This window comes from Anomalospiza imberbis, chromosome 13 (assembly GCF_031753505.1).
Source record: "Anomalospiza imberbis isolate Cuckoo-Finch-1a 21T00152 chromosome 13, ASM3175350v1, whole genome shotgun sequence".
Taxonomy (NCBI): Eukaryota; Metazoa; Chordata; class Aves; order Passeriformes; family Viduidae; genus Anomalospiza; species Anomalospiza imberbis.
The window spans coordinates 13585641-13613449 of NC_089693.1; the positions used below are offsets into that span (position 1 = coordinate 13585641).

Genomic DNA, 27809 nt, shown 5'->3' on the forward strand with positions numbered 1-27809 from the left:
CCTCCGCCCCCCTTCGGACGGCACTGTCCCCCCCCTTCGGACGGCACTGTCCCCCCCCCTTTGAACGGCACTGTATCCCCCCCGGACGGCACTGTCACCCCCCGACGACATTGTCACAGCCCCACGGTGCTACTGGCTCCCCTCTGCTCCAAATACTGCATGCTGCGAGCCATCACTTTGTTTCTGCCCTTAGAGAAGGTGGACTGTATTTTATAGCAAAACCAGAAATTATTGTCTAGCTTAAAATAGCACTACCGTTAAGTTGCAAATGAATTAGTATTAACTTGGTGCTTTTTCAATATTTCCAGTAGTTGTGACAGAATTTCTTAAAAACTCCATTAAGAGTTGGCTGAGATGGTACGTTTTCCTTTGTCAGATTTATCTGATCCGCCTGCCGTCCCCTATCAGTTTCCTGAGTGTGTTCATATGAGAAGTCCCTGCTGAATTTAAAACATTTGAATACTTGGAAATAGATATGTGCTTAGTTGCTTTACAGATTTTGTGCCTAAACCTACTCCTAATGAATGTGGAGTATTGATTAGGTCCTGTTTTCAATGAGACCTTCAGAATCAAACCAATGTGATTAAGTCTCAGTGTTCGTTTAACAGTGTTGTGCTGACCAGTGTGAAAAGGGGAGAGACTATTTACCTAAACTGGATCTCAAACAGATGAAAAGTTAGCTAGTATGGGGGAGGATTAAATTGCTAGCAGGTGGAAGTCTTGTATCTTGCCCTAAAACAGAAGACTGTCTTTGTTCTAAAGAGACATGCACACTTTAATGCTCCTTTTTGGGGAGGGAAGCAGTTCTGAAAGCTCAGTGCCATTCCTTGTCTCTGGACTGCCATGTGACTTTCTCCATTTACCAGTTTTAAAATTGCCCCTGTAATTTATTTGCAGCAGCTTACTTGAAGCAAGTGAGTTGGAATTGTATCAAGGAGCAAAGTTTGACATTCTTTGGCCAAAAAATTTCTTTTTAACTGTAGGGGCAGATGCTACTGTCACTGAAGCTGTGTTTCTGGTTATGTACTTTGTTCGGTAATTTGGAAGACTTAGCATTAGTATCATTACTTACAGAATTGAACAGCTTTTCATTTCAAGACAGAACAGCAGCAGGATTTGAAATGTTTGAGTTTGGCAAGAAAAGGCTTGTCTGTAAAACAATGAAATTGCGTTGGGGAAATACAGTGCCTCTGTTCAGCTGTGGCGGGCTGAGGTACACTGCGAGCTGTTGTGAGCTGCAGCTGCATTTACCATCAAACATTGAGCTGCTGCCGATGAATGTTTTGTTTTTAGTGTCATGGAAACTGTGAGCCAAAGAATGGATATTCTATTCAGCTGGGAAAATAGCAGTTCACTGCATAAAACATCAGTTGCTTCCAAAGCAGTTCTTAAAATAGACTTTGTGAATATAACCCTACAAGTAAAAGTGCAACAATTTAAATGACCTCGGTACTGCTTTGGTTTTTAAAATTAGAATATATGTGTGAATTAAATAAACACAGAGGTAGTGAAAGTTTCAAGATACAGCTGTGGCATGGAACTCCTACAGTGATTCCATCTTTTACTTAACTGTGTAATTTTTAATTTAAAGAAATGGAGAAACCCAGATTATTTCAAGATAGGTCTTAATCCTTTTTATGATTCTTCTTCAAATGGCTTGCTCAAAGAAGGGTAATTTGGTCATCATTCAGAATAATTTACTGTTTTGTACAGCAGAGTGCAAATCATAAACTCAGTGCAGAGACCGGATATCCAAAAGAGTGCTCTCACAGGCAGAGAAGGAAGGAGGTACAGAACAGTGTTGTGTGGGTTTTTCAATGCATGAGCATTTTTGCAGAACCAATATGTAACGAATAATTAAGGGACTTCATTCAGTTGAATTGGAAAGCTTAAACTTATTTCACTAAGTTTTGGTGTTGAGGGGAAAGTAAATGTAAGAGGTAAAGAGAAGCCAATACAGAAAAATAGATACACGCAGTCATTGCAAAAGGAAGCTGAAGAAATTGGAAGTAATATGACCTGATGGATGTTGGGGGCAGAATTGCCAGTTGCAGGATTTCAGAATCCAGGATTCTGGAATGGATGTGATACTGGTTAAAAGAAAGAAACCTTTGCATCCAGTGAAAGCAGTGGGATTCTTTCTGTTTATTGCTCTCTAGCTTGGGGTTGGTTGGTTGGTGTTGCTGGGCTGGTGAGGTTTGGTTTTGTTTTAACTGGGGGTTTGGAAATAAGGTGCAATATTTTTGATCTGGTGTAAGGTGTGCTGGGCAGAGGTGGATGGTCACTGCCCTGACCATGCTGTCTCACCTGCAGCTGCCCCTTCCAGGCCCCAGCCTGCACTGCTGCAAGGGGCTGCTCCATGCCAGGTGCAGAACTTTGCATTTGTTATGGTTGAATTTTATGAGGTTTCTGTTGGCCCAATCCTCTAGATTGTTTCTGTTCCTCTGAATGGTGTCCTTACCTTCAAGTATACCAGCTGCATCTCCAGAATTGCACTCTGTGCAAACTCTTTTAGGGTGTGCTCTGTGTTTTCCTCTAGGCTGATAAAGACATTAGGCAAGAAAGGTTCCATATACACTGTGCAGTTGGTAATAACAATATTATAGATGCAGGGAGAGTGATAAAAGGGTAAATTTAAGTTGAAAAAACTGCATGAGAAGTAAAATAGGTGCTTCAGATGCTGAGACTTAGATGAGTTACTCAGAACAGGATGAAGAAAAGTGTTTTATAAGTGTTTATGACTGTTTGATATCAAGAGCTGATGTGTAGTTGAAAGCTTACAGCAGAGATAACAGCTAGGTATGAAATGGGAAATGTCTTTGAAATTAATCCTTGTTTGTGTATAAAAGGCTTCCACAACAATATGCAAGTTCCACGGTACCTGTTATATAGTCCAGGGAGTTGAAGTACAAGCAGGTAGAATAGATAAAAAGATACAAAGGCCATGTGGTTTTACTTTCACTCATTAATACTGTTCAGGCTTAGAAGGAAGATTTTCACTCTGCAATACTTTCAGGTACCATAACCACATAACGCCAAGGTGGACATTTGGCCTTTTCTAGTCAACACCTCAGGAGGTTCCCTGTGGGATTTGCCAGGGCCACAATGCCTTTTGCAGAGGTCCTGAGGCAGGCCAACAGGAAAGGTTGGGATAATGGAGGAATGTGGAAAGTTTCTACAGCTCCTACCCTCCCCCTGAAGGGTAAATCCAGTTCCAGACTGCAGGGTCTTGTCTCAGTCCTGCAGGCATCCCTCTGCACGTGGCTGAATTAGAGGCAGTTTGCTTCCCTAAGTGCAGCTCAGAGCACTCCACTGTCCTGTCTTCATTTGTTTCAATCTGCCAGCAAGCTCTGAATTTCCAGTTATGCATTTAGATTGACAAGTTGTTGCTTTAAAAAAACAAAAAGGCAAAAAAGACTAAATCTAGGGCCGAGGTTTGAGTCATGTTGGTGTTTCCAATTGCATTTAAAACATTATCTAAAGCCTAGCTTTCACTCCCTTAATGCATTATTATTTTAATAGAGTAATAAGGTTATTCCTTTAAATAATTCTTTTAAAATGTAGCCTTTTATTGTCAAACAGTTTGTTATCAATCCACATAGCTTACAAAACTCAGGTGCATTGATAGTGTACTGTGTCAGCTAACAGTGAAAAAAACACACCTTTCCCACAAAATCAGATTGAAGAATATTACCCTTAGCCTACTAATCCTTTATTAATAAAATTCCATATTGATGATGTCATTATTTATGATTTTCTATCAGGGGAATAAATTGTTTGTGTAGTCCTATTTACTTATTTTAAATAGTGTACAAAATGGACTTTCTTCCAGAGATCTTGCACTTTATGAATATTCTAAGACTTAGTAAAAACCAGACTTAATATCTGAGATAACCCCTTGGTTTATATATATTTGAAAAAAAAAATTTAAACCTTTTGGAGTCAGGATACCTTGACCTGCTGATACAGATGTACAGAGCATTAATAATTGCTTTTACATTCTCCTTGCTGTTGTGATAGAAAGTATTTCATCATTCTTACTCATGTCACCATTTCTATAAAATAATTACCAATATTGCAATGAGTGTTCCTTTTATTCTTAACATGCTGAGGAAAAGTGTTTTCCTTATCTGCTGCAGTCATTTAAAGCCTCTGTAAAGCATGTGTAGCCAAGCAGAGAGGTAGCATTTATTGATATATGAAGTTTTAGTCTTTAGTTCATTGAGCAGCTTCCCATGTTCCATGGTGTTTTTAAACCTGAGCCTTATGATCACCTTGACTATCTCTGGACTTGGGTTATTCTTCTTTATGTCTCTTCAGTTGTGTTCCCACACCTGTTATGATCTCTTATAAATAATCTGTGACTTAAAGCTCCAGTGTTCATCCTGGAGGTGCCTTGGCAATAAGGTATTGGTGTTTTCATAAATACATGGAGATGTGAGGTGCCTACAGCTGAGGGATGCTTTAGAGAGATGTATATTTTTTGAGTGTTTTTTTTGGTGGATAGTTAAAAGTTCATTCTCTGTGTAGCTGCAATACCAGGTTACATTTCTGCACACAGTGATGTTCTCTTGTGCAGTTATTGTCAGTAGTTCAGGGCTTGGGAGGATTGCTTTCAATTTTTGGACATCCTAAACTCCCATACTGTAAATATTGCTTTTGTACTAAAAAAAGAACACCTATTTTAAGCTCTTAGCATTTTAAGTACTTTGCATTAATCTAGACTATCGAATTGTTCTTTCTGGGGTTTCTGTTTCATGTTCTTTGGGCTCCATGCACCTCCATATAATGCATGCGGATAGTCAGGAGTTTCCAGCCCCTAACCAGGAGATGGCTCCTTTCAGGCACCATCTCCTGAGGATTTCCCCTTGTTTTAACAGGTAACTTGATGATTCTGTGGTACCTGTGGGAATTGTTTCTAGAAGAAGTAATACTCAGAAAACACTTAACATGACATTTTGTCTTCCAAAATGTGTTTTAGCATCTAATGTGTGTTTGGGGTTTGGTTTTCTATATTGTTTTTCTGTGTTGTTTGGTTCTTTGGGTGGTTTGGTGGGGTTTTTTATTTGGTTGGTTTTTTGTTTGGTGTTTTTTTCTTTTTTCCTGTTGTTGGGTTTTTTTTTCTTCAGTCTAGCAGCTACTGATAGTCTGGAGCCCACAGTTTGAGAATTCCTGTTTTGCAAACCTCTGTCTCTACAATTGAGATGGCTGTGAGGGGTGAAGTTAGAAAAGGTTATGCAAGTCATTCAAGTAAGAACTATCAAAGTGTTGTGCAGCAGAGGACCATTGTATGCATTTGCAGTTGCGTTGTGGAAGATGCTTATAAATGTTTATTGTGTTTGTGCCTGTGTTTATACACAAAATGGGCAAGGGGGGAATCTTTCTTTGTTGACAAGCTGACTTTTCACATTAAATGAGAATCAATAGATCTTGGATAAGAGAAGCTGTAGATACCTGCAGAACTTATATATATATATATATGTACATATGAAGTAATCTAGTAATTTGTAGTAAGTAGTGTCACCAAAATAATCTTTTAATTGGAAACAGGTGTAGCATTTTGTTGAAAAGTGTGAATTCTCTATTCATTTCCAATTAAAAAATCCTCTTGACTTTAGACTTAAGAATGTAATTGATGTTCAAAGTAATTTTTGTCCTTAGATCTGGGACAAATTCCACACCAGGAGAGCAAGGGATGTATTTCAAGTTAACCATAAGTAGCAGATTTGCTAGTTACTTAAGAATTTGAGCTAAATCCCTTGGGGATGAGGTGGGGAAGATGAAAAAGGAAAATATTCTAATTGACAAAGTGAAGACACTTGGATACTCTAGAAAAACATGGGATGGATAGGTGAGGTAAGTAAATGTATATGACAAATGCCATCAGTGTGGAATGGCTGTGTGTTCACATGCAAATTCACTTTGGTTATTGTTTTCTGGATATTCGATATCCCTGATCTCCCTCTTTTTCAGTATATTTTTAATCTGTTTCTCTCTGGGTGTTCTCTCTATGTGCAACACACATTATGGGTTAATAGAGTGTTAACATTGTTAATGGTAAGGTTAGCCTGGGGTAGACATAGTAGTGGAGGATTTGAAAGTGCATGAAACAGCTATTCAGGAATTATTTGGTTTGCAGATACTTGCCTACATATGCTTGGGGGAGGAAGAGAAGAAAGTTCTTTCTTCAGGTTTGTCCTCCCTCTTCCCTCAGTTACTGCTGTGCATTCTTCTTGCCAGCGACTTCAATGCCTTTTAGCCTTGCAAAAATTTGATTTGTTATTCAGCTCAGAGTAAACCTGCTAAGTGGAGGGACAGGAATAGTACCGAGGAAGGAGCTCTCATGGATCAGCCTCTGTTGGAATAGAAATGTTCCTAGTTGACATGAGCATATAAATTACAAGTTCATAGGGTCAATCCAAATATAATGTGGAATTTAGTCCACCCTTACCTCCTGTGTATTTGAAGTACATAAGAACATTAATAAATTGTTTTTATAGCACAAGATCTGTGCAGTGATCTGAAAACTGACAAAATACTCCATCTTTTCTTAGATGTACTTACAAATCAATGGGATGGAAGTGTCAAAGGCATGTCTTTGAGAAGCAGGTTCTTTAATACCTCTTCACACACTGACATTATTTAAAAAAAAATATTGTGTTAAAGAAGTTGTGAGAAATCCCTTGACTTCTGTGTTTAACATCTTTATAAATATACTCAGAGATTTATTGCCTGGCTGGTTCAATCAGTAGAATTTTCAAAGTGAAAGACATCTGCAAATGCCGACACAACTGTAAGTATAAAAGCTTCTGATCTTTTTAGTCTTTGGAAAGCAAACTGATTTTTTTTTTCCCAGATCATCTTGTGCAAATGTTAACAAAAGCAATAATTCAGTATTCGTTCCTAAACTGCAAAAGTTATAATGGGAAGTTGATTACAGGTAATTCAAGCTTCAGTGTTTTCACATTTTGGATTATTTGGATGGGAAAAGCAGTTCTTGCTCCAAATAAGTAATTGGACTAGATAACAGAACTATGATGCTGTCTTCTTACAAATGAGGATTTATGGCATGGAGAATCCTAGGAGATTACTGGCAGACCTGATATTGGACTGTTAAATCACATAAATCTCATTCAGAATCATAATTCTTACTTCTTGATAATCATTAGTTTTGTAGGATCTCAGTCTTTCAAAATTTTGGCCAAAAAAAGGAGGACAGAGCAAATCTGTAGTGTTAAACCCATGTTTTACTAAAACATTTTTTTCTACTATCTGGGAATATTGGTCTTAGAAGATGTCACAGTATGGGGGAAAAAAAGTCCTACATTTTTTCACTAGTTGCAGTCAGTACATACCATTTTTATCATGAGCTGTATAGACTGCCTTGCTGATCAACACTTGGGCATGGCATTTCTGCCTTAAGTATGTTTGTAGTTTTTCTTCTGTTTTGTTACATTATTAAAATTTTCCAGTAATAGGATTTTATTGTGTATTAATTACTCATTAAACTTTAATTTTAAAAATGTGTCCTACAAGTTTGCAGACATTCCGTATTGTGTAGGTTTGACTGCTTTATTAAAAGGTGTGAGAGTGTGGATGAGTTTGCAAGACTTGGAGGTTTATTGACTGGAGAAGCTGCTTGCAGTCAGAAGACTGAGCTAAGATGGAGCGAGTGATGAGATAAAGGCTGGGTTAGGAAAGTGATTACGGCTGGGGACCTGCTAATCACTGACCTCTGTAGGGATCCTGTAGTTTATCACTAATCTCACTTGCACTTGGCATTTTTCTGTGTTGCTGCTTCATTGTTCATAGCTGAGTGAGTAATTTGGCTTGGAATGAACAGGAGGAGGGTGCTGCAAGTCCAGCAGCTGCACTTGTTGGCACTGGCTTGTTAAACATCCTTCGTGCAGCCAGCAGCATGCTTGGCACACATCAGACAATAATACTTAAACATTGTCATGAAGAGAATAGGAGGTCATTTGTTTTAAATCATTTCTTCTAATTGTGTTGCTCCAGATCTCTGTTTCATTTCCAGGAGTCTGGGGCTCAAGTATCAGAAGGAAAAATGTATGTTGTATTTTTATATGTATTCACAATATATACACGTGTATAGCTTAAAATGCTAGAGAGAAGATACTAAAACTGGGACAGCCTCTATTAATGAGTAGGCTATATAGCAGTAGAAAAGGAAGACATTATTCCTCTGCTGCTGTGGGAAACGCATAGATATGTAGTAAAAATGGCTGCATGTGTCAGTCTTGCCTCAAAGAAGGCAACACACCAAGTCCTAGGAGCAGAGATGGATTTGTGTTTTAATCAAACATAATATTTTTTTCACTGTACTGAATAATTGCTGTATAAAAATTTTAATGCCAACAAAATTTAAAGAAATAAAGAGTGGACCTACAAGAATCTTATTCTATAAACTTTGTGTACTTTCTACTTCATGGTAATTTAGAAAGCAATATTGATTAGTAGAAAAATGTGTACTTTGTTGAAGGTTTTTCTTGCATCTTTTGTATGCGCCTGTGCAGCTTGTGCAGCTTGTTCCTTGTTACATTGGATCTGCATATGAAAAATTATTTGAATGTATTCATTCAGTGGGTAACAAAGACACATACTTTGCTGGATGTGGAGGGGGAAGAAAGCAATCTAATAATTGATTTCTAGCTGAATTGAATTGAAATATTAAACTGAAAACACCACTTTAATAACTTGAAAAGAAAAAGAAATTCTCAAACTTGTCAACAATGTTTATAAACTGATTTTTGGGTAGGCAATCTGTAAGGACCAGTTTAAAGTGTTATCGTTGAAGAAATGATATTCAGGAACTGTAAAAATATGCTTCAGTATTCACTTAAAGCAGATTCTCTGTACAAGTAGGCCAGACATACTTCATGTCTGACAAACAGAGCAGCTGCCAGCTGTGGTCACTATAGCATTCATACTGGATGATAAACATTGCTCATTAAAAGATGTTGTTGCTTTCATACTGCCAACCAAACAAATTCTTAGCAATGCACAGAAAGATCTTCAGTCTGTAAAGGGTTAATTTTTTGGGAAATTGAAATAATTTTTTGAGAGTTCTGTCATCTTCTCATAAGCCAAGCATTTTCTAGAAGCAGTGGGAAAAGGCTGTTTTGTACTGGCAGGCATTTATAGCACAATCACTGGAGTAGTCCTCAACTGAGTTAATGTAGTGCTGTTTTCAGCTCACTATCACTTTGCATCTTGCTGTTTCAGTTCCTTGTGTTCAGAGTATTTAGGCTGCACAGCTGTTCCACGTATAGATGTATTGTGGAAGACAATTCCTTGTATGGCATTCAAAGTCTATGTTAAGTTGTGAGCATATCACATTTAGACAAGTGATTGCAAGAGAAAAAAAGTATTTACTAAATGCCTATTAATGTTTGAATTGGTAGAGAATGTGTCAGGGTTTTAAATTTATGCAGTTGGGAAATATTTGTGGTTCAAAATGCCTAGTGGGATTTTCTTGGTTGGGTTTCTGTTAACTCTATAGTCCCTGAACTTTAGGCCTGTTAGATGGTGACTAAGTCCTTGAAATTTTCCCTGATAAAGACTCATGAAACTTCAAAAAAAAAAAAAAAAAAAACAACAAAACAACCCCAGGGCCCAATAAAACACATTAATTCTAAGTTATTAAAAGATTCAAATGCCTTGTGAGTTGACCTGTGCAAATATAATTTTTTGTGCAAATATAAAATTTTTGCATCTGTATAATTTTTGCAAATATAAAACTTTTGCATATAACCAACTCAATTGTTTTTAAATGTCTACTGCTTTATTCCAAATCTGCTTGGAATAAACAACTCTGGTATATAGAGCCACTAGGATGTGACCTGAAGAAAAGTTTACCATGAATGCTACTTTGTGAGCAAGGCATAGATTTTGCTTTTAAAATAGCAGCATCTAACTTTTTTGTTGTGTGGAAATGAAATCAGATCTGAAGAGGAAATAAACTTCATCTGGGCATCTGCTTTACCTTCCCAGCTGATAAGTCTGCACACTACCTTACCTCCATCTCTACACAAACCTGTGCAAATGAAAGTGTTCGATAAGGATTTTGTCATTTATAGTGTTTTTGCTCTCCTTCTTCTAATTAATGTTGGGTGCCACAATGAGTTTCCTTACGTCCCTAAAATGCTGAGCATTAGTGCTTCTGAATTTCCAGCTGCAATGCAAAAGAGACTATTGCTGTCTGTGTAGTGGGCACTGAGTCAAGACCCGAGAGAGGGTGTAACAGACTCAGCTGCAAATCTTGTGGGGTAAGCCTGCAAGTCAGAGTCTGCTTTGGCTCTCAGTCTCATTGTATTTTTAGTTTGCATTCTCACAAGCACCGGGACTCCAGTAATTTGGGGTTTTACTGTAACCTCTACATTTTTATGCTCTTCTGTCAATCTGTAGAGTGTATGAGTAAACAAGAAAGATATTTCATAAGCTGAAAACCACCAAAGTAATTCTGCTTTGATGTATTTGGCCATGTGTATGAACTTTATTGGATGCTAGAGACTGCCCATGTGTTCATCAGAGAGTGTGTATGGGTCCTACCTCTTACTGAACCATCAAGGAACTGTCATCTTCTCAAACCTGACATTACCCACCTTTCAAGTACTTGTGAAGTAGTGCTAAGTATTTTCTGTTTCTACTGATAAGTAAACATTACCTTTGGCATTGGCTTACAAAGGTTTAAATAGTGAGAGTAGCATTGTGCCTAGGCTGGAGCACTGAAGAGTGTTGAGATGACAACGGGCAGTGTGAAGCCTATACTCCATCACCTTTCCATTGTGTCGGAAGTGAAACTGTCCTGTGATATGGCCAGGCAGCAGGGTGCTGGGAAACCTTGGTGCTTTCTCACTGAAGCTTCAGAGGCTTCACTGCACTCAGTGATGTGCTCTGATGGTGCCCAGGATCACCCAGCTCTGTCCCATCCTTGTGCTGTGCTGATGTGGAGATCAAGCTGCTGGCACTGCTCCGGTCCCACAGAGGGACCACAGGGTGCAGCTCCCTGGTTTGAGAGGGAGCCAGGAGCAGGACTTCGGGGTGTCTTGCTGTATTAAGAGTGCCTGTTAATTTTTGGCATTTAAAAAATGTGTACCTTTAGTATTGTGACAATATTGCAAGTTTGAGAGTCCTGTCTACGTTCTTGAAAGGGGAATGTGTTTGGAGACTATGAAAGGCAACCTCTCATAGCTGATCCTGGGTTGTTTTCCAAACCCTTCATCGAAAAGCTAGGGCATTTGAACACAGGTTAAATGTTAATTTGCTCCAGCTAATTTTTGATAAATATTTAGGCACTGCCGCATCAGAAAGTTTTGACTTTTACTGGTCACTTCTTGGAACCAAATTTACCATAGATTGGGCTGTTGGAGTAAGCTTTTCTCCTTTAATATGAATCTGCTATACTTTAAAAATTATAACATTTAAATAACATATTTTTATGCATTCTTATCTAACAATTACTTGCTTGCTACACAAACCATAATTTAAATCATAATTTTTCTAGCCTCTGTAATTGACTCTTGTACAAATATTTGTTTTAAAGCCTGCCTGGAATACTGCATACTTCAGTCAAAGTTGTTTATCATGTGATATGAGATTCTCATTTTCTGGAAAGAAAGTGCTGAGTCTGGTTTAAAATGAACAGCATGATTCATCCTACTACTTATAATTTTGCATGCTAGGTATTTTATTTGCTTGGTGCTTGATAGATTGTTAGAGGCAAATGGCTTCAGCAGAAAAATGTTAACTTTTTTTCTCCCTTTGTTGCAGCAGAGCTGCCATTTTTCAAGCAAACTATTGTTGACCATACCATTGGTAGCTATCATGATGATAATCTTGCAGAGATTTTGTTCCAAGAGATTCAGACTTCCTCTTCCTCCCTGCTTACACAAGATGCACTTTTAAAATGAACAAAAAGCATACTTTAGATTTTCCTCTTATGAGATTATATTTAGGGACTTCTGGTAGTAAGAGAGAAAAATCAGAAAAAGCAAATGAAGTCCTATTTTTGAAGTGCAATTGCAATAACATGGAGCTATTTATCACTGAAATGGGAATGTGAAAGAGAGGCTACTTTTTCTTCTTATTAGGACAGGATAACACACACATCATTTGCAAAGGGAATGCCTAGTTGGGTGAGATAGCATTCATTTTCAAATGGGTAGATCTGGTTAATTAATGCTTGCCTTTGGATCAGACTCTGAGTGGTGGTACAGGGTTTTTCTGAGTCCTAACTGTGCTGTAATTAGGGCAGGCACATGCACTTGGTGTTTTTTGTTGCACACAAACTTGATGAGTGTCTGATGCTTGGCATTGTTCAGCAGGCTTCTATTAAAGATTTTTTTTCAAAGTGTAGATTGATAAACTTCTGAGCTCTACTGGAGAAGTTGCACACTGAGTTTTCATATACAAACATGCCATTTTGGTGGCATACCTAACAAATACAGCACTAAATAGGTTTTCTGGAGCTGCCAAACCCGTTGCTAATGTCTTGTGACCTGAGGCAGCAACATCAGAGGGCAGCCACTCTGCACCATGTTCTCTTTGTGCTGCTTACCCACAAAAATTGCATTTGCTGTCTTGCCCAGTTGCGTCGCTTGAGTTTTGTGCCTGCTGATCTGTACATTAAACAAAAAGATTTTTAAGGATTTAGGGGTGAGTGTCAAGAGCTGAATGAATCAGCCATGGTTTAAGAGTGGTGTGAGTTTTACTGTTTTGAATGAAGTTTTTTTTGCTTTTCATCTGGTTTTATTTTATTGCTCAGTATATTCATTGTCTAAGATGGATACCAGCTAAGCGTTACTTTCATGTAGGAAGGAGAAGTGTCTGAAAGTGTCTCTACCTTTGCTTGTTGATAATGGGAATAAAAATGGATTTTGCCTTTTGTATTTAAACATACTGAATAGGAATATTTTATAGTATCTGACTGGTTACAAAAGGAATTTAATTAGGTAAATATGTCATCTGTTACTGTGATGTTGTTTGAGCGTGTTAAACACACATAGAAAAACCTGATTTTATTCATGCAACTTAATGTTTGTAAATGTATTATAATGCTAATAGATTTTCTGAATTGCATAAAAGGACAACTGATGTGGAGTCTAGGGGATTTTAAAAATAACCAAATTTAAAATTTCTTCCTTTTATAGGAAAAACCTCCGACAGAGGTCCATTTCCACTGTATGGTAGAGATACAGGCTTACCTGGCTGTCAAGTAAGTATAGAGTTTCTTCATTTTGGAGTGATGATTTTCTTTGTGTTATTTCTAATGAGCCAGATTAAGAATACTTTGATCATTGTTTAAAAGTTTGTTTTGAATGCACAGGAAGTTTGTTTAAAAAGTATAATTAGCATGTCATTACATTCAGTGTCTGTTGATAAAGTTTAAAATAACTAGTATGTTTATAGTTCTAAGAAATTAATTTATGTTTATTTTCTCAAAGAGGAATATTTGGTAATTTTAATGTAGGGTGAATATTTCCTTTGAGCTGATATTTTCAGAAGTGTCTTTCTTCTGGAGGATAACATCTAGCATATGAGTTTGACATCTCGGTTTTCAGTCTTTTAACCAGTAGCTTGGGAAGTGTGAATGGGCAGCACCATGTGGCAATGCTTCCCCTATTAAGAAAGGATCATTCTCACAGCCTTTACTACTTCTCTGCAACGCAGATGTGGCAAACAAAGACCCATTTGTAGCTGTATGGGTGAGCTTTCAGCAACATTCTCCCAAAAAGCAGTATAGCTCTTTACCTGAGAGTTATGGGCTTCACATTATTGTGAGTCTAGACAGTAAAACATTGTAGTAGTGTAGTTACTATTGTTGAAATAACTCTGTATGTACTCTATTTAAATATAATAACTTAAATTTGACATTAGTTTTGGAATCAAATTAATTTCCACATTACTCTTTCATTAAATTAATGTTTTGTATTGGAAAATGGTTTTATGTGACCTTTGCATAAAATTCCAGTCTGCTTTGCAGTAATGAGTGTAATTTCTGTTGTTCAGTTTCTCAGTGAGGAAAATCCTTTTATATCTCTGTATATTTAGGATTGCTTCTATCTAGTACTGTTTAATAATAATTTTTTGCATATAGCTATTTAAGCCTACAACCTTATATGTATTTGTTTCTATTAGCATCACTTTTAGTTCTGTTTATTCCTTTGATAAGATTCTGACTATTTAATCTCCCTCAATTTCTTTTTCCTTAAAACTTCTAGTATGTGGGGAAAATGTTACTGTAGGTAAATATGTATTAGTTCTATATTCAGGAAAATAAAAAATTAACATAGAGTTAACTTTCAATTAATTTTTAATTCCATTTAAATTATGTGATAAGTTACAGCTTGTGCTTTATTTTGGTCTTTTGTCAGGTAAATCTGAAAGCATTTGAATTCATTTAACTTGGACTGTGGTGGGATTTCTGAATCTTTTTGATTTGTTTGAATGCATGGTAGTGCTTGAAATGCAGCTCTTATTGCAGCTACAGTGTTTGAAATCTGTCATAGAGAAGGTCCAAAATGATAATGAGAGGTCATTGCAATCCAAGTGAAGAATCAGCTGCATTGTCCCTGAGAGAGGCTTCATGTGGTCAGTTCTCAAAAAAGTCTAGAGATGGAAGAGACTGCATGACCACTCTGGGTTTTGTTTTCAACTGCTGGAGTGTAATCACTTAAAAGAAAGTTTCCCTGGTTCCTTATCTAAACATCATTGTCATTAAAGTACCTAACTCTTGTCTTACAGACAGTGGACATAGATCTACTCTCTTTTAAGTCTGTAGGGGCTGGAAAAACCATTAGATGATGAAGATGATAAGGAGTCCTTAGAAAAGAGAAGGCATAACTGGAGTTATTTTTTACCTGGCTGTGTATAGTGCAGCTATACTTCAGCAGGGGCTATGTAACAGGATCTATCTCAGACTGAAATATTGGTAGAAAAGCTTATGCTCTGCCTTCAGTGTTCTCCAGTAGGTTCACAACTCTAGGGAATTCCAGTGCTTTAAATGAGGTCACGTACCTCACCTAGGGCCTTACCACCATGGCAAAAAGAAATGTTCTGGATCTTTCAGACCGTACTGTGAATGTTTTGCTGGGTGGTACTTGCCTATTTTCCTAACAAATATCCAGTTTCTGATGCATATTTGAGTTGTGGTGATCTAAAATTTCCCAATACCTTTTTATGGTAATACTGGCTAACTTGCTATTCCTCACCCTGTGTTTTTCAGTTTACTGGTTCCATGTACAAAAAGGAATTTACTTTTTAAACACATTGTTTCTACCATCTCTAAATTTGTCAGTGCAGTTTTGAATTCCAGGCTTGCACTGCATTTGTAGATCCTTATGGGTTATTTGCTTTGTGAGTTTAGTAAATGTAGTCTTCATTTTTCATCCAAGTCACTAATTAAGAGGTGGAATGATGCCCAAAACAGACGCCTGCAAAGTCTCAGTTAATACATTCACCCACAGCTGATCATAAACTCTTAGCTGTTTTTTATCAGCTTCACTCTGTATTCAGCACTAGTTTTAGTTGTCCTTGGTTCCTTATTTCACCTGTGAAATGTGGAAGTGGTAAAAGCCTTATTAAAACATCTATGATGCAATCTGAGAAGGAAATTAATTTTATATAGTGTATTCCAGCTGAACCAGTATCACTTCATTGTCTTCTGACATTTGCAGAATGTCACTATTTCTTCTAGTATTATTCAAAAAAAAAAAAAAAAAAAAAGAAATTTAAGTTGTTGAGGAATTACAAGCCACTGCTTTTCTTCCTCTGAAACCAACCAACCCCACTCTTTTCTTGTCTCTGCTCTAAACCATGAGTTCTTCAAGGACAGTGGCTAAGGTTTCTGAAATGGTAAAATGGCAAAAGCTAGTCAGTCTTCTGAGTTTGTTATTGGGTACAGATGAATTGGAAATATCTAACTTCTCCAAATATACTTGAATCCATCCTTCTCCTACCTCCTGTCCTTATGTTACTGATGTAAAAGGTATTAATAACCTAGTATGGAAGTGTGAGGAGTTTTAATTTTTTCTTTCTGTTGAGTTTACAGAAGGCTGCATTGAACATTTTCAAGACTACTGTAAACTGCAATGTTTCAGAGTCTTGGTATCATTCTCACCTTTTACTGAAAATAATCTAAGCAGTGATTTGTAGGGACTGTTTGCTACCTACAGGCTTTATATTTAGGCTGTAGGAGTTGAAGTGTGATTGATTTTCAATGTAGCTTAGGAACCTGAGTGACTTAGGTAATAGCATCTGATTCATCTGTAACATTTAGTCACAAGAATGTAAATATGGCCAATTTATGAATATTTTATTAGCAAGAAGTGCAGGTTCTCAGGTTTTTTCTCCATCAGGTGTTTTAAACAAGCCAAAAAGGAGCATCCAAAAGTATATAGACTCTAAGTGGATGGGTAAGATGACAAATTAAGGCTTATGCAGAGCTGATTTAGATGAATGTCAAAAATTTTTACCTGGAGGAAGAATTGACAGCTTTTACAAGAAATACTAAAAACTCTATTTAGCTGTCAGAATGAAATGCAATGCTACATTGAGAGACTTGGCACTACGTCTCTTTTTGTGTCTTTGAATTGGAGATAGGGTGGTGGTTTGTGATTTTTGTGGGGAACTCCACCATTCCTGTTGGCCATGTAATTGCAGTTTTGGGAATGGCAACTTTTCACAGATTATAAATCAGGTAAAAATTACAGAAAGCTTCTTATGATAAAAAGTTTTTCTTGTGATAAAAAGTTTTTCTTCACATTTGTGTGATTTAGTAGTGAAAAAGTAGCTTATGTGAAAGAAACAAGATTAGACTTCAGATACTGAATTCACTACTCCCATTTCCAATATCATCAAAAAGGTCCCCAGCTGTCACTGCACGTTGGTTTGACAGGTCTGAGCTCAAAGAAAGCCAGGGGTCTGCACTATTTTTAAAGTGAAATTGAGATAAATGTGCAGTACATGTGTAGCTGTTAGACTAATTCTTCTAATTATTTGTGTGGGTCCTCCCAGAAGGTAACTTTATCCCCAGGAGCCTGAGAGTGCCCTGGGTAATTGGTGGGGGGATGCTCCTTTAGCCTCACAGTGCCTGTTCTCATGTGCCTGGCACAGTCTCTCCCCACTGGCATCACTGGGCTCAGGATAGTAAATTGTTGGTGACTATCCCCTTAATGTTCTATTTTCATTCTAAACAATCATGCATGAAAAATAGGCATGATGGATTTTTTGACATGTGGAGATAACACATTTTTCCTCCCTTCATAATAATTTGAAGTCTGCACTCTATCCTGTGTGTGGGAAAGGAGTAGAATCAAGTGCTGAATGTAATGGATGCTAGGCAGGAACTAAAGAGGCATTCAGCACTTGTGGTTTAAAGTGTAGCCTTTTATAAAGAATCGTATCTTAATTTACTCCATTTTTGTTACTCATTAATCTCTATGGTCTACATGATGATGGGAGACTTGGGAACTTATAAAATCCATTTAGAAAAAAGTGCTGCTGGTAAAATTGTAGAATATATGAGTGCTGGAAGGAGCTATGGATTGAATTTAGTAATTACATTTCACTTAGACTATGTACCATCATATATATATATAAAAATATATAATAATTTATAAAATATACACTATAGTACATGATGTATACACATACTGTGTGAAATGTATAGCACTACACAGACAGCATATGGATAATCTATATGATACTGTGTACACTACATATATTTTTTTAGTGGCAGATGGATTTCTAACTCATTTTTACTGCTATTATTATAAGTTTTGTGTATGTTTGTAATTCACAATAAAGAAGGCAGCTTTTTCTTGGATGAAACATATCCAACAGAAAGCTGGTCCATCAATATTTGCAGTAATATTTCTAGCCCATTTTCCCTTCAATAGCCATCAACTCTGCTGTTGCCATGAAGCTAATGTGAGGTGACTCATTTAGCAGCATATTATTGCATCATTGCAACATGATGTAAGGCACATCAGGCTTTATTAAATTAGCCTGAATTGTGCAGCATCTCAGTAACATTTTATGCACATTAGCACCACACTTAGTGCTCCTTATGGGGATATACTTCAAGTAAACATATTAAGACATGATTTCAGAGAACTTTTCAGAATTTACCACTTTCTCCTTTCTTCACAATTTAACATGGAACTTTAAAGGTTTGCGTCTTGTTGCCTGCAAATTTAGCTATTTGTTTAAGAATAAAATGGCAGCATGTTAGACTGTATTTGTTAGCTGTTACATCCTTAATGGACTAAAAAGTTTGTTTTATTTTTGTGTAAAAAAAATTTGTTTCTTAACAAACACTACAAGAACTTTTGAAATAAACCCAAAAAATGCCTTTAGCACCAATTTCTTGGGCAATTTAACAGATGATCACTTCAGCAAAAGAAATGACTGCAAGTGTATGTTACTTTGTCTTTGCATAGTCAGTAATTTGCCTCTTTTAAATTTAAAGAGACTTTAAAGCAGCTTGAGCAGAATTCAAACCTATAGAACAGTCCTGCCATGTTGGGACAAGTAGTTATCTCAGAGCTCACTCCATAGCTAATAGCTGAGGAAGTGTAATAAGGGTGCAACTCCAGAAATTTGAGCTGTCTAGGGAGAACATAAAAGTTTATTCATATTGTGCATAAGCAAAAATGACATCTTTTTTGTATTACTGGCTGGGTCGTGAGGATCAAACAAGCAAAAGTTAAAACAAGAGTATAGATACCAGAAAATAGCACCAACTTAAAAGTATTTTTCATATGTTCCAAAAAATATGAACTAATATTAATAAATTTTATTTAACAATAAGTTAATAAACTCTCATTAATATTTATTTTGATACAATAAATATTAATATAACAATCAATATATAAAACAATTATATGTGTTATTTATATTATAATTTGACTTTATAATTATATAAATTATATAACTAAGATATGTATTTGGTGTAATGGTGAAGATTGATTTTAATGTTTTTAATAAATCATCAGGTAACATTAAACAGCTGTGAGATTAAGCATACAAAATTGTGAATATTAGGTAATAAGAATGTGCAAAATGTGTGTGGGAAACAAATGAGAGTTACTGACAAAAATGGAAAAGTAGAGAAGAATATGAAAAATGTAATTGGAAATACAAGTTTTGTGAGGACAAAAAACTCAGAAGTGACAACAGTGAAAGAAAAGAGTGGATGTGAATAGTGGGGTAGAGCAGGATTTTAGTGCCATTTGACAGCTGGGATGTTAGTTAAAATGTAGGAGTTAGACTAGAACAAGGTCTTTGTAGCACGTGGTATTTTCCAGGTGCTTGTTGTTCAGATGGGAGCGGAGGCACACACGTAAATCCACCTCGGGCTGCAGGCGTGCTCCGGAGGAGCAGCGTGGCAGCCTGGCATTGCAGTTGCTCCTAGGATGCTTTGCCAGCGTTTCTGCCTACCAGTGTCTACTAAACAACCAGAAAGCTCTTCCTCCTCACTGCTGGTGTATGTCTGAGGATGCTTTAGATGGATTTTCCAATGAGGCAGAAAATTACATCATTTTCTGCACCTTTCTGATGAATGAGGCCTTGGAAAGGCTGCAAGCAGTGGCACCAGTTGCTTTTCTTCCTTTCTCATATAGTTTTAGGAGCAGTACAGAGAACATGATGCCTCCTTAAATCCAAGTAATACTGAGTTATGGCAGTATAAAAAAAATTTAAGACTTGTACATGTGTGGGGTTTTTAATACCAATATAACTTAAAAGCTGAAAAACTGGTTTTATTTTGTAAATTTTCTCTTTTTAATCTCCCCTTCTCTGACACTTTTGATATCAGGTGTCTCCCTGAAGCAGATTTTTACAGCTGAACTATCAATCTCTAAGAAATGCAGCTGCTGAAGGAAAGGCTGACACAATGTTAACTGAAGCAGTGACTCTGGATTCTGCCAGCTGATACCATCCTGAAAGATTGGGATGGGGAGAAGGATATATAGTTTAAGGGCAGATGGAATGCCTGAACTTTAGTTTATTTTGCTTTATTTTACTTCTCAAGTAGAATCAAGCAATATTAACTTTCTTTTCATCATGATTTATTAGAAGTTAATTACTTATTGTGCTATTGGGAAAATATCTCCTGTCACTCAGCAGATAAGGAGTGTGCAGAACCTTTTTAGAAAGTAAAAATGTACGGGGCACAGGCTAGATTTCTTTTTCCAGCGCTGGAGGTGACCACCTGAAGTTAATCAGGGAAGACATTCCCCCTGGAATGAAGTGGGTAGCAGGTGTTAGGAATTCGTTATAGTTGGAGGAGGGATGCTATTTATAAAGGGAGAGCAGTTCTGTAAGGAATAATTTTCAATGCCTTTACCAAGAAACAGGCAAGTTTCTTGTCTTTGCCCTTCTCTTTCTCATACTATTTAGGGTTGGCAAATTTTCTTGCCTCCTTTATTTTTTGGTTTATTCTTGATTGTATATAAGGTTATGGATATTCTGTAGACTAATATACATATTATTGTGCATATTGCTACATAAGGAAGGAAAAATAATCTACAGCACAGAGTGCAGATAAAACTTCTTTGGTGAATTGCTATTTGTGTCCAGCTATTCTGACTGCCTCAGAGCTGGGTGCTTCTCAGTTACAAATTTATGGTATTACTGGAGGATGGGGAAAATATTAGCTCAGCTCTGTACTCCCAGCCATGCCTGCTTATCTGAATGAGCTGGATTGTCCTTTGGATTTTCTTTAGGTGTGCATTCCTTTTGTCTGTAATTACTCTAGTATGTTAAGCCCCCATTTGCCTTACTTTTTAAATTATTAGGTAGAGAAAGTCCTTTCCCAAACTTCACATATGCACAAATAACTGGTGTCAAGAACAGAGGCCCTGAGTAGGACTGGAGAGGGGGAGTTGAGGGGTGGAGGCAGCTGTTACTGAGCACTGCTTCCTGGGATGGGTGGGAGAGCAGAGCTTGGGCACTCAGTGCTGGAAAGAAGCACAAGAGTTGTCATTTACATTCCTCCTTCATGGAACTAAACCATCCAGCTTGTGTTGGTTTCAGCTGTGTTCTGGAGTGCTTTTCCAGACACTGGTGCTCCTGCTGGCACAGGTTTCTGAAGAGCAGGGAGAGAAGGATAACATTTATTCAGGAGAGGAGATTGTAGCCTAAGATACCTCCTGGCCATTTCCTAGCCCCCTAGTATTGAAATGAGCTCTCCCTTGATCATATGTGAAAACTTATGGGTTCTCCATTTTAAGTTCTAACAATTAACTGGTAGCTTTATTAACGTACCCTCATCATGTTAATAATTTTCTGACTTGGTTCTTAGAGCAAGAGAGATTTTTCTCTTGGTTGTGTGGGAGAGGAGATGTACAGCTTCCATACTATATACATGAAATGATCTGCTAATGGTCTGAAATATTTTAAAATAATTTTGCTGAAGATGCAGAGGATAGTTTGAGAACTAAGGAGCAGATGTGACGATAGTTTGAGCTTTATAATATCCTTTATAGTCTGACTTCTGTAAATAAGACTCAGCATAAAAAATCCTTTATTATAATATTGACTCTTCATGCTAGTATCTTGTAATCATAAAGGAAAGCAAGGAGGGTGGTACCATAAAAATTAAAAAATAGATGAATAACCACTCAGCAACTTCTCTTTGTAAAATTTTAGAATTTTCCAGAAAGCGGCTTTTGTATAATCACAGAAAGGAAGCTGTTCAAATTACTGTTTTCATAATGTAGCAAAAAGATTCAAAGGCAAAGGGAGGGGTGCCTGACCTGTAATCACAATGCTTAGTAATGCCTCCTAGAATTCAGTCAGCAAGGCAAAAATACCTTGCCCGGGGGGATGAAGGAAGACAAGCTGAGGCAGCATAACCTCTGGGACTGGACACCAACATCAGCAGGGTGCTGCTTTAGAAGCGTAAAACTGAATTTGTAGTCTTGCCAATATGCAGCATCAGTGCAGGGAAGACAATATTGCAAAAGAGAAGGAAGGGACTCTTGAAAATATTTGTGTTAATCCAGCTCTTTAAAGACATTTAGATGCAAAAAGAATACAAAATTATTTCTTCCCTTTGCATTTAATCTTTGCTCTCCTCCCTGCTAAAAAACCACCATATATGTAATTCTGAATAAACCCCTTTCTTCTCTCTCCTCTGCCCCTGTGCTCAGTCCCAGTGTATTTACACAGGAACAGAATTGGCCACAGTAGCAGCCTCTGCTTAGGTGCACACATGAATAAGCAGCTCTTGGTGATCCAGAAAAGCTTTGGTGTAAAAAGAGAATATATTGATAACCTGATCTTTACCAGTGTTACCATTAATTGGAAAGACAGTAAAGCTAAATGTAATTTTATGATGTTACATCACTTCAGTATTTAGTACCCTAGGTAGCTGGTTTAAAATCCAGTGAGCTAGATTAGCCTGATTACACTGGCAGGATGCAGTTGATGGATGACTGTCATTATCTTCTCAAACCTGCATGATACTTTAGGTATAGGAGATGATAATTAAATTTTCAAGAGACTACACTGAGATTATAAGACCTAAGTATTTTTTTAAAGGAGGAATATGTTTGCAATTATCAACATGTTGTTAGAGGATCCTCTCCTGAGATGTTTTATTGGCAACCCCTGATTTCCTTTAAATTGATCAAGAAAAAAAAGCTCAAGTTATCATATAACACTTTAGATGTTGTTTTGGTTTTCTAATTCTGATATTTTCCTCCTCCTGAAACAGACCAAAAATGTATCTGATCAAATCTATTGGTAATGGCTTGAAGATGTACAGGTTAGCACAATATATTTAATGAAATGTTGTTTGAGACAAAACACTAGAGAGGATCATAATTAATGCCTCATTTTCTGCCAGTTGCTATTGATTACTCATTCAGTGTCCCTTTGTTCTCAAAATGGTAACACTGTATTTCACATTACTATTTGATGATATTCTCAGGATGAGATTCTTTAACAACATGCTGATAATTGCAAACATATCTCTAAAATTTAAATTTAAAATGAATTTACATCATATGTCAATGTTTTTTCCAAATTCAGCTCCTATTTTGGAGTGCATATTCATTACAGTTTCCAAAGACTGGAGACTTGAGTAAAGTGAAATTCAACCCTCTATATCTTATTTATATATTTGGCTTGAAGTGCATGACGTGGAACTCAAGTGAATGGTCTTTTTGCAGCTCTAACCTCTCTACTGGACTAGGATTTCAAAGCAGTTATTAGTTAAAGTTTTAGTGTTGTGCTGGGTTTTCCTTTGGAAACACCATAACAAAATATACAACTTTGCTGGGGGATTTTGCTAGTTTACCAGAGTTTGACTTTTCTGGTTTGTTATGTTCTTTTAAGCCAGTTTATGCAAATTGTCAGGTTTATCTATGAGGCAAGACATGCAATACCGAGACAACACATATCCATGCTGTAAGTCATCCAGATAGCTCACTGAGTAAAAAGGACATGCACATGAAACTTGTGCTCTACCCAGGGCAACATTTCAAGTTTACAGTAAGGCAAGGAATGCACTTGCCATCTGCTCTGTGTAATTCTGAGAAATAGAGAGATGCCAAGTGAGTTTGTCAGCGACTGTGGCGGGATAATGGAGGGATTTGATTGAGATGAATGGTGTTGCATTACATTATTTTGTAAAAGTAAAGTACTCAAGCTCCCAATTTTTAACTAAATACTCAAGTACTTTTTTTTTAACCTCTAGACAGTTTTCCTGTTTTAAATAGGTACAGCCTGACTGCTGGGATTGAAAGCATAAATTTTATGGAAAGGAAGCTAATGTAAAAAAAAATTGGAAAAATAAAATCTAGTTGAATCTAGTTGACTGTTGGGGAGGTTTTCAAGATCTAAGTTTGCAGTTGGTGAGTTGCAGCTCTCATTTCACTGCCAAAGCAGACTGCCTTATTATACCAGCATAATAGGCCTGTCATAATCAGTTGCATATAATGGGCTAATGCTTTTATTCTCAACCATATTATTCTTTTGATAGAAAATAATGAATAATGTAAAGGGACACAGTTGTATTTGGATGAAACTATCGTATAGTTTGGCTATGGCTATGCTGGGAAAATTTGAATTCTTAAAAGTGTTTGCCAATGTTTGCATTTAAGAAAAGAATATGAACAAGATTTAGACCAAGAAGGACAAGGCTACCAGCCTATGGCAAATAAATTTTTGAACAGGTAAAACTGTATGTAGGTAGTGTATGGAGTGTGTTTGTTAAAACTGTTTGTGCATAGAGCCTAAGCATTAGAGAGCTGCAAGGAATATTATGTAAGGACGTCTGTGGCCTTTACTTGTCCACTTTTTTTTTTTTTTTAATATCAAAGTAAAATCAAAGAAATGTTTACCAATGTATTAGAATTCTGCTGGCTGATGTCCCAGAAGTTCATTGAAGGCAGAGCAGGGTTTTGGCATCAAATTGTATCTAAAGAGTCATAGAGCTGGGCTAGAGAGAAAAAACTTAGGAATTAGTCAAACTATTTTTTACTTTTATGCTTAAATTATTTGAAAGAATCAATTTAAAAAGCATTTTAAAATAAGTTGACTGAGGAACTTCTTTTTATCTCAGGCATATAATTTTGATATAAGCATATGGTTGATTGGCTTGTTAGTTTGAATGGAAGTGAACTTTGCCTGCATGAAAATGCAGCTGCATTGCAAAGTTACTCGTTTCCTTTGACAAAGGTGCATAAATCCACCCTCAATATGTAGATATGATTCTTTTCCCCCCACCTCATCCTTGCAGTGCTTGAATAGACACCTCCCCTGAATTTCATTTTTATGAGAGTACTCTTTAGGAAAGTGACCCCTTTAAAGCATTTTTTGAGATAGTGGCCCTTGTGAAAGCTTTGTCTATTTGGGTCAGGCCATGCCATTTCCCCTGAGGCTGTCAAAACTGTTTCTTGGTTTCTCTGAAAGGGATAAATCTCAAAAGTAAAGCAATCATGTTCACATCTTTTTTCTCTTCTGAATCAGGCTTGCTTTGTTCTTAGTTGATTGTAACAAAAGCCTTTTTTTCTTTTCTTTTTTTTTTTAGTTATGGAACACTTATTCATTATGGAAAACATTGCTTTAAATAATTTTTTGTATCTCTTGAAACTGGATATATGCATTATGAAATCCAAAGAGACAAATTTTTAGGAGCGATGCCTATTTATTTACAATGGTTATACAGACAGGGACTTGGACAAGCATTCAGGAGTATAACCAGTCATTGATTATTCTTTGGTAATTGGATGCATGCTTGGCAGATGAGGTTCAGAGTGAGGGTGCAGGTTCTCTGTGAATGCCCCTAACCACGTGTGTAAGTGATCTACCTCTGCGCAGGGACCTCGGGCACTTCGTCAGGAGAAGCTTGATGCTGATAATACAAAGCTTTTTTGCTATCCTCAGTGGTATTTTTGTATTCCTTTCTTTATCAGATGCCCTTAGGAAAGGATCAGTCCTAATCAATATTTTTTCTCAATTGGTTCAAACAGGCAGAAAAATCAATGAGCTGAACTAATGACATCTATTTTTATTTTCTTTAGGAAGACTGAGGAACAAATATAAAATTCTAACCAGATGTTTCATTTGATTGGGCCAATGGTAGAAGAGGGCTGTGGTTTTGTGTTGCTTTGGTTTTTTATTCCTTTTTTATAAATAAAAAAATGCTTACCCAAGCACAGTAAAGATCAGAAAACTTCAGAGTGTGTTGCACAGCTTGAGATTTACTATAGCTCGAGTATCTACTTATAGTGCTTACACACTATGTTATTGTAGAAACCAGGCTGCTTTGAAATTCAGGGTCTGGTGAAAATGTCAAACACTGGAATATTTAGGACAAGACCAAGAGTGGCAAATGTCATGAAGTAAAGGTTGGAGGTTACGTCTGGAAAAGATGCAGACTCATACCTTCTGGAATGACATTGTAGAAATGAATTTCAGAGGTTGTTTTTCTACTGGTTGGCTTGATTTTTTTTTCTTTTTCTTTTTCTTTTTCTTTCCCCATCTAATGAGTAGGGGAACAGAGGAACTAGGAATCCTCCCACCCCTTTTTTTGTTTTGGAAGCATCTGTATGGGTCCCATTGCATTTCCAAAATCCCTCCAGTGGTCAGGGGAGATGTTGGGGAAGCAGGGAGGGCTGTCTTTAATGGGAATGGGCCGTGGTTCCTAATTGTGTCTGACAGCTGCTCTGAGCGAGCAGGGCTGCACTCGCTGACCTCCAGAGGTCCCTGCCAGCCCCAGTGCTTCTGCTGCTCTGGGAGGGGGACCTTGCCTCAGCTACTTGAAATGACAACTATCACAATACTTCCTCCCTTCCCCACAGGCTATGAAAAGAAACTTTCCTTCAGTCCTGGGTATTCTTGGTCAAGAAGGTCAAGTGTTGGCCTAGTGAGAGCTGGTTTCATTTCTTCTTCTGGCTAGTGTTGGTTTGGAGGAGCTGCTTTTCACAAAATGTTGCCCAGGTTTCCTGCACAGTGTTCACCTCTAAAACTGTAGTAAATGTTTAGAATAGTATCTTTGCTAAATTCAGATTTATACTGAGTAAGCCAGATATTCTGATATTCATAATGTTTTCCGAAAAACAATAAAATCTTAACTATTTGACCAAAGCAAAAATTAGAAGACCGTGGAACACCACCAGCAGATCTCCCCCTGCATGTATTTGCTATACACTTTTGTCACCCTATCAGAGTATCTCATTTTAATATGAGTTTCAGATTAAGAATTCTGTTTCAAATACTGTTGTAAGAGTAACAGTGAAGAAGTTAAGCAGAGAGGCAGCTAATTCTATGCAGTAACATTTTTAATAAATTTTGATCTTCACACTTTTGTATAAAATACTCAACACTTTTGGGCCTTCCTTTAGTTTGTGATGTGGCGATTCTTTCACATCCCACTCTATTCAATTAAAATATAAGATTTTCATGCTTAAATTAGTCATCAAACAAGAAAAGAGAGACATTTCAGTGGTGATACAATGCAAAGAAGGCTTATTTTATATATTTTCTGTAACTCTATCTGAAGTCCTAATTTTCTGCTAATCCCGGTGCACTGCAAGGTCGAAGGCATTTAGTACCTTACTGCGAGCTGTAGGTGTGAACCTCACCTTTCACATCTCCTCACACCAGACAAATCAGTTTCGATGATCTAGTATAATCCAAAAAATACCTTTATTTCTGACTGGGGTACTTGGGCCTCAGAAGGGAAGGGGAGGCGAGGCAGGAGCAATGAGTGGCCTCTGCAGCTGTGCCAGCTGGCTGCTGTAGCCCAAGCAGGCAGCAGCGCTGGAGCAGCTCCTGCCATAATCCAGCCCACGAGCGGGTTTGGTGAAACCCCTGGAACCTGTGTGGGTACGAGGGCTCCTCCTGGAGAGCAGCTGCATGGGACAAGGAATGTTGGCTTGGGAGCAGCAAGGCTGACGGAGGAATTAGGTGGGGTTTTGGTATAAAGTTACTCCAGTTAGCAGTTTCTGTCTTAGCATCACCTGATAATGGAATGTCAGTGCAGGTGAGTCTAAGCAAAACATCCCTCCCCGTTGTCCTGCCAGCTGTGCTTTACCCCCTTGTGCTGGGAAGGCTGCACCATGTACTGACCACAGCTGAAGAAATCAAATTTCGACCTTAAAACACCGGCAGACATTCAGAGCAGTGTGTCTTCAGCTGCGTGCAATGTAGAGTGGATGCTGCTCCATGAGGCAAGCTGTATGCACCAGCCAGGAGTGAAACACAGTGAATTTTCACCACCTGGTACAAGAACATTTTCTGTACAGACAGTTCTGTGGGTTTCACTCCATGTCAGG

The 27809-nt window shown here is 37.4% G+C and overlaps 1 protein-coding gene across 8 annotated transcripts in view; it reads left to right on the top strand.

Annotated features, from left to right (window-relative positions):
• TCF12 (transcription factor 12) overlaps positions 1–27809 on the top strand; it is a 162312-nt gene that overhangs the window by 77606 nt on the left and 56897 nt on the right. For all 8 annotated transcript variants that reach the window (XM_068204050.1, XM_068204049.1, XM_068204053.1 and 5 more), the window contains exon 7: positions 13170–13234. In XM_068204050.1, the coding sequence (XP_068060151.1) occupies positions 13170–13234 (65 nt within the window). The remainder of the gene's footprint in view (positions 1–13169; positions 13235–27809) is intronic.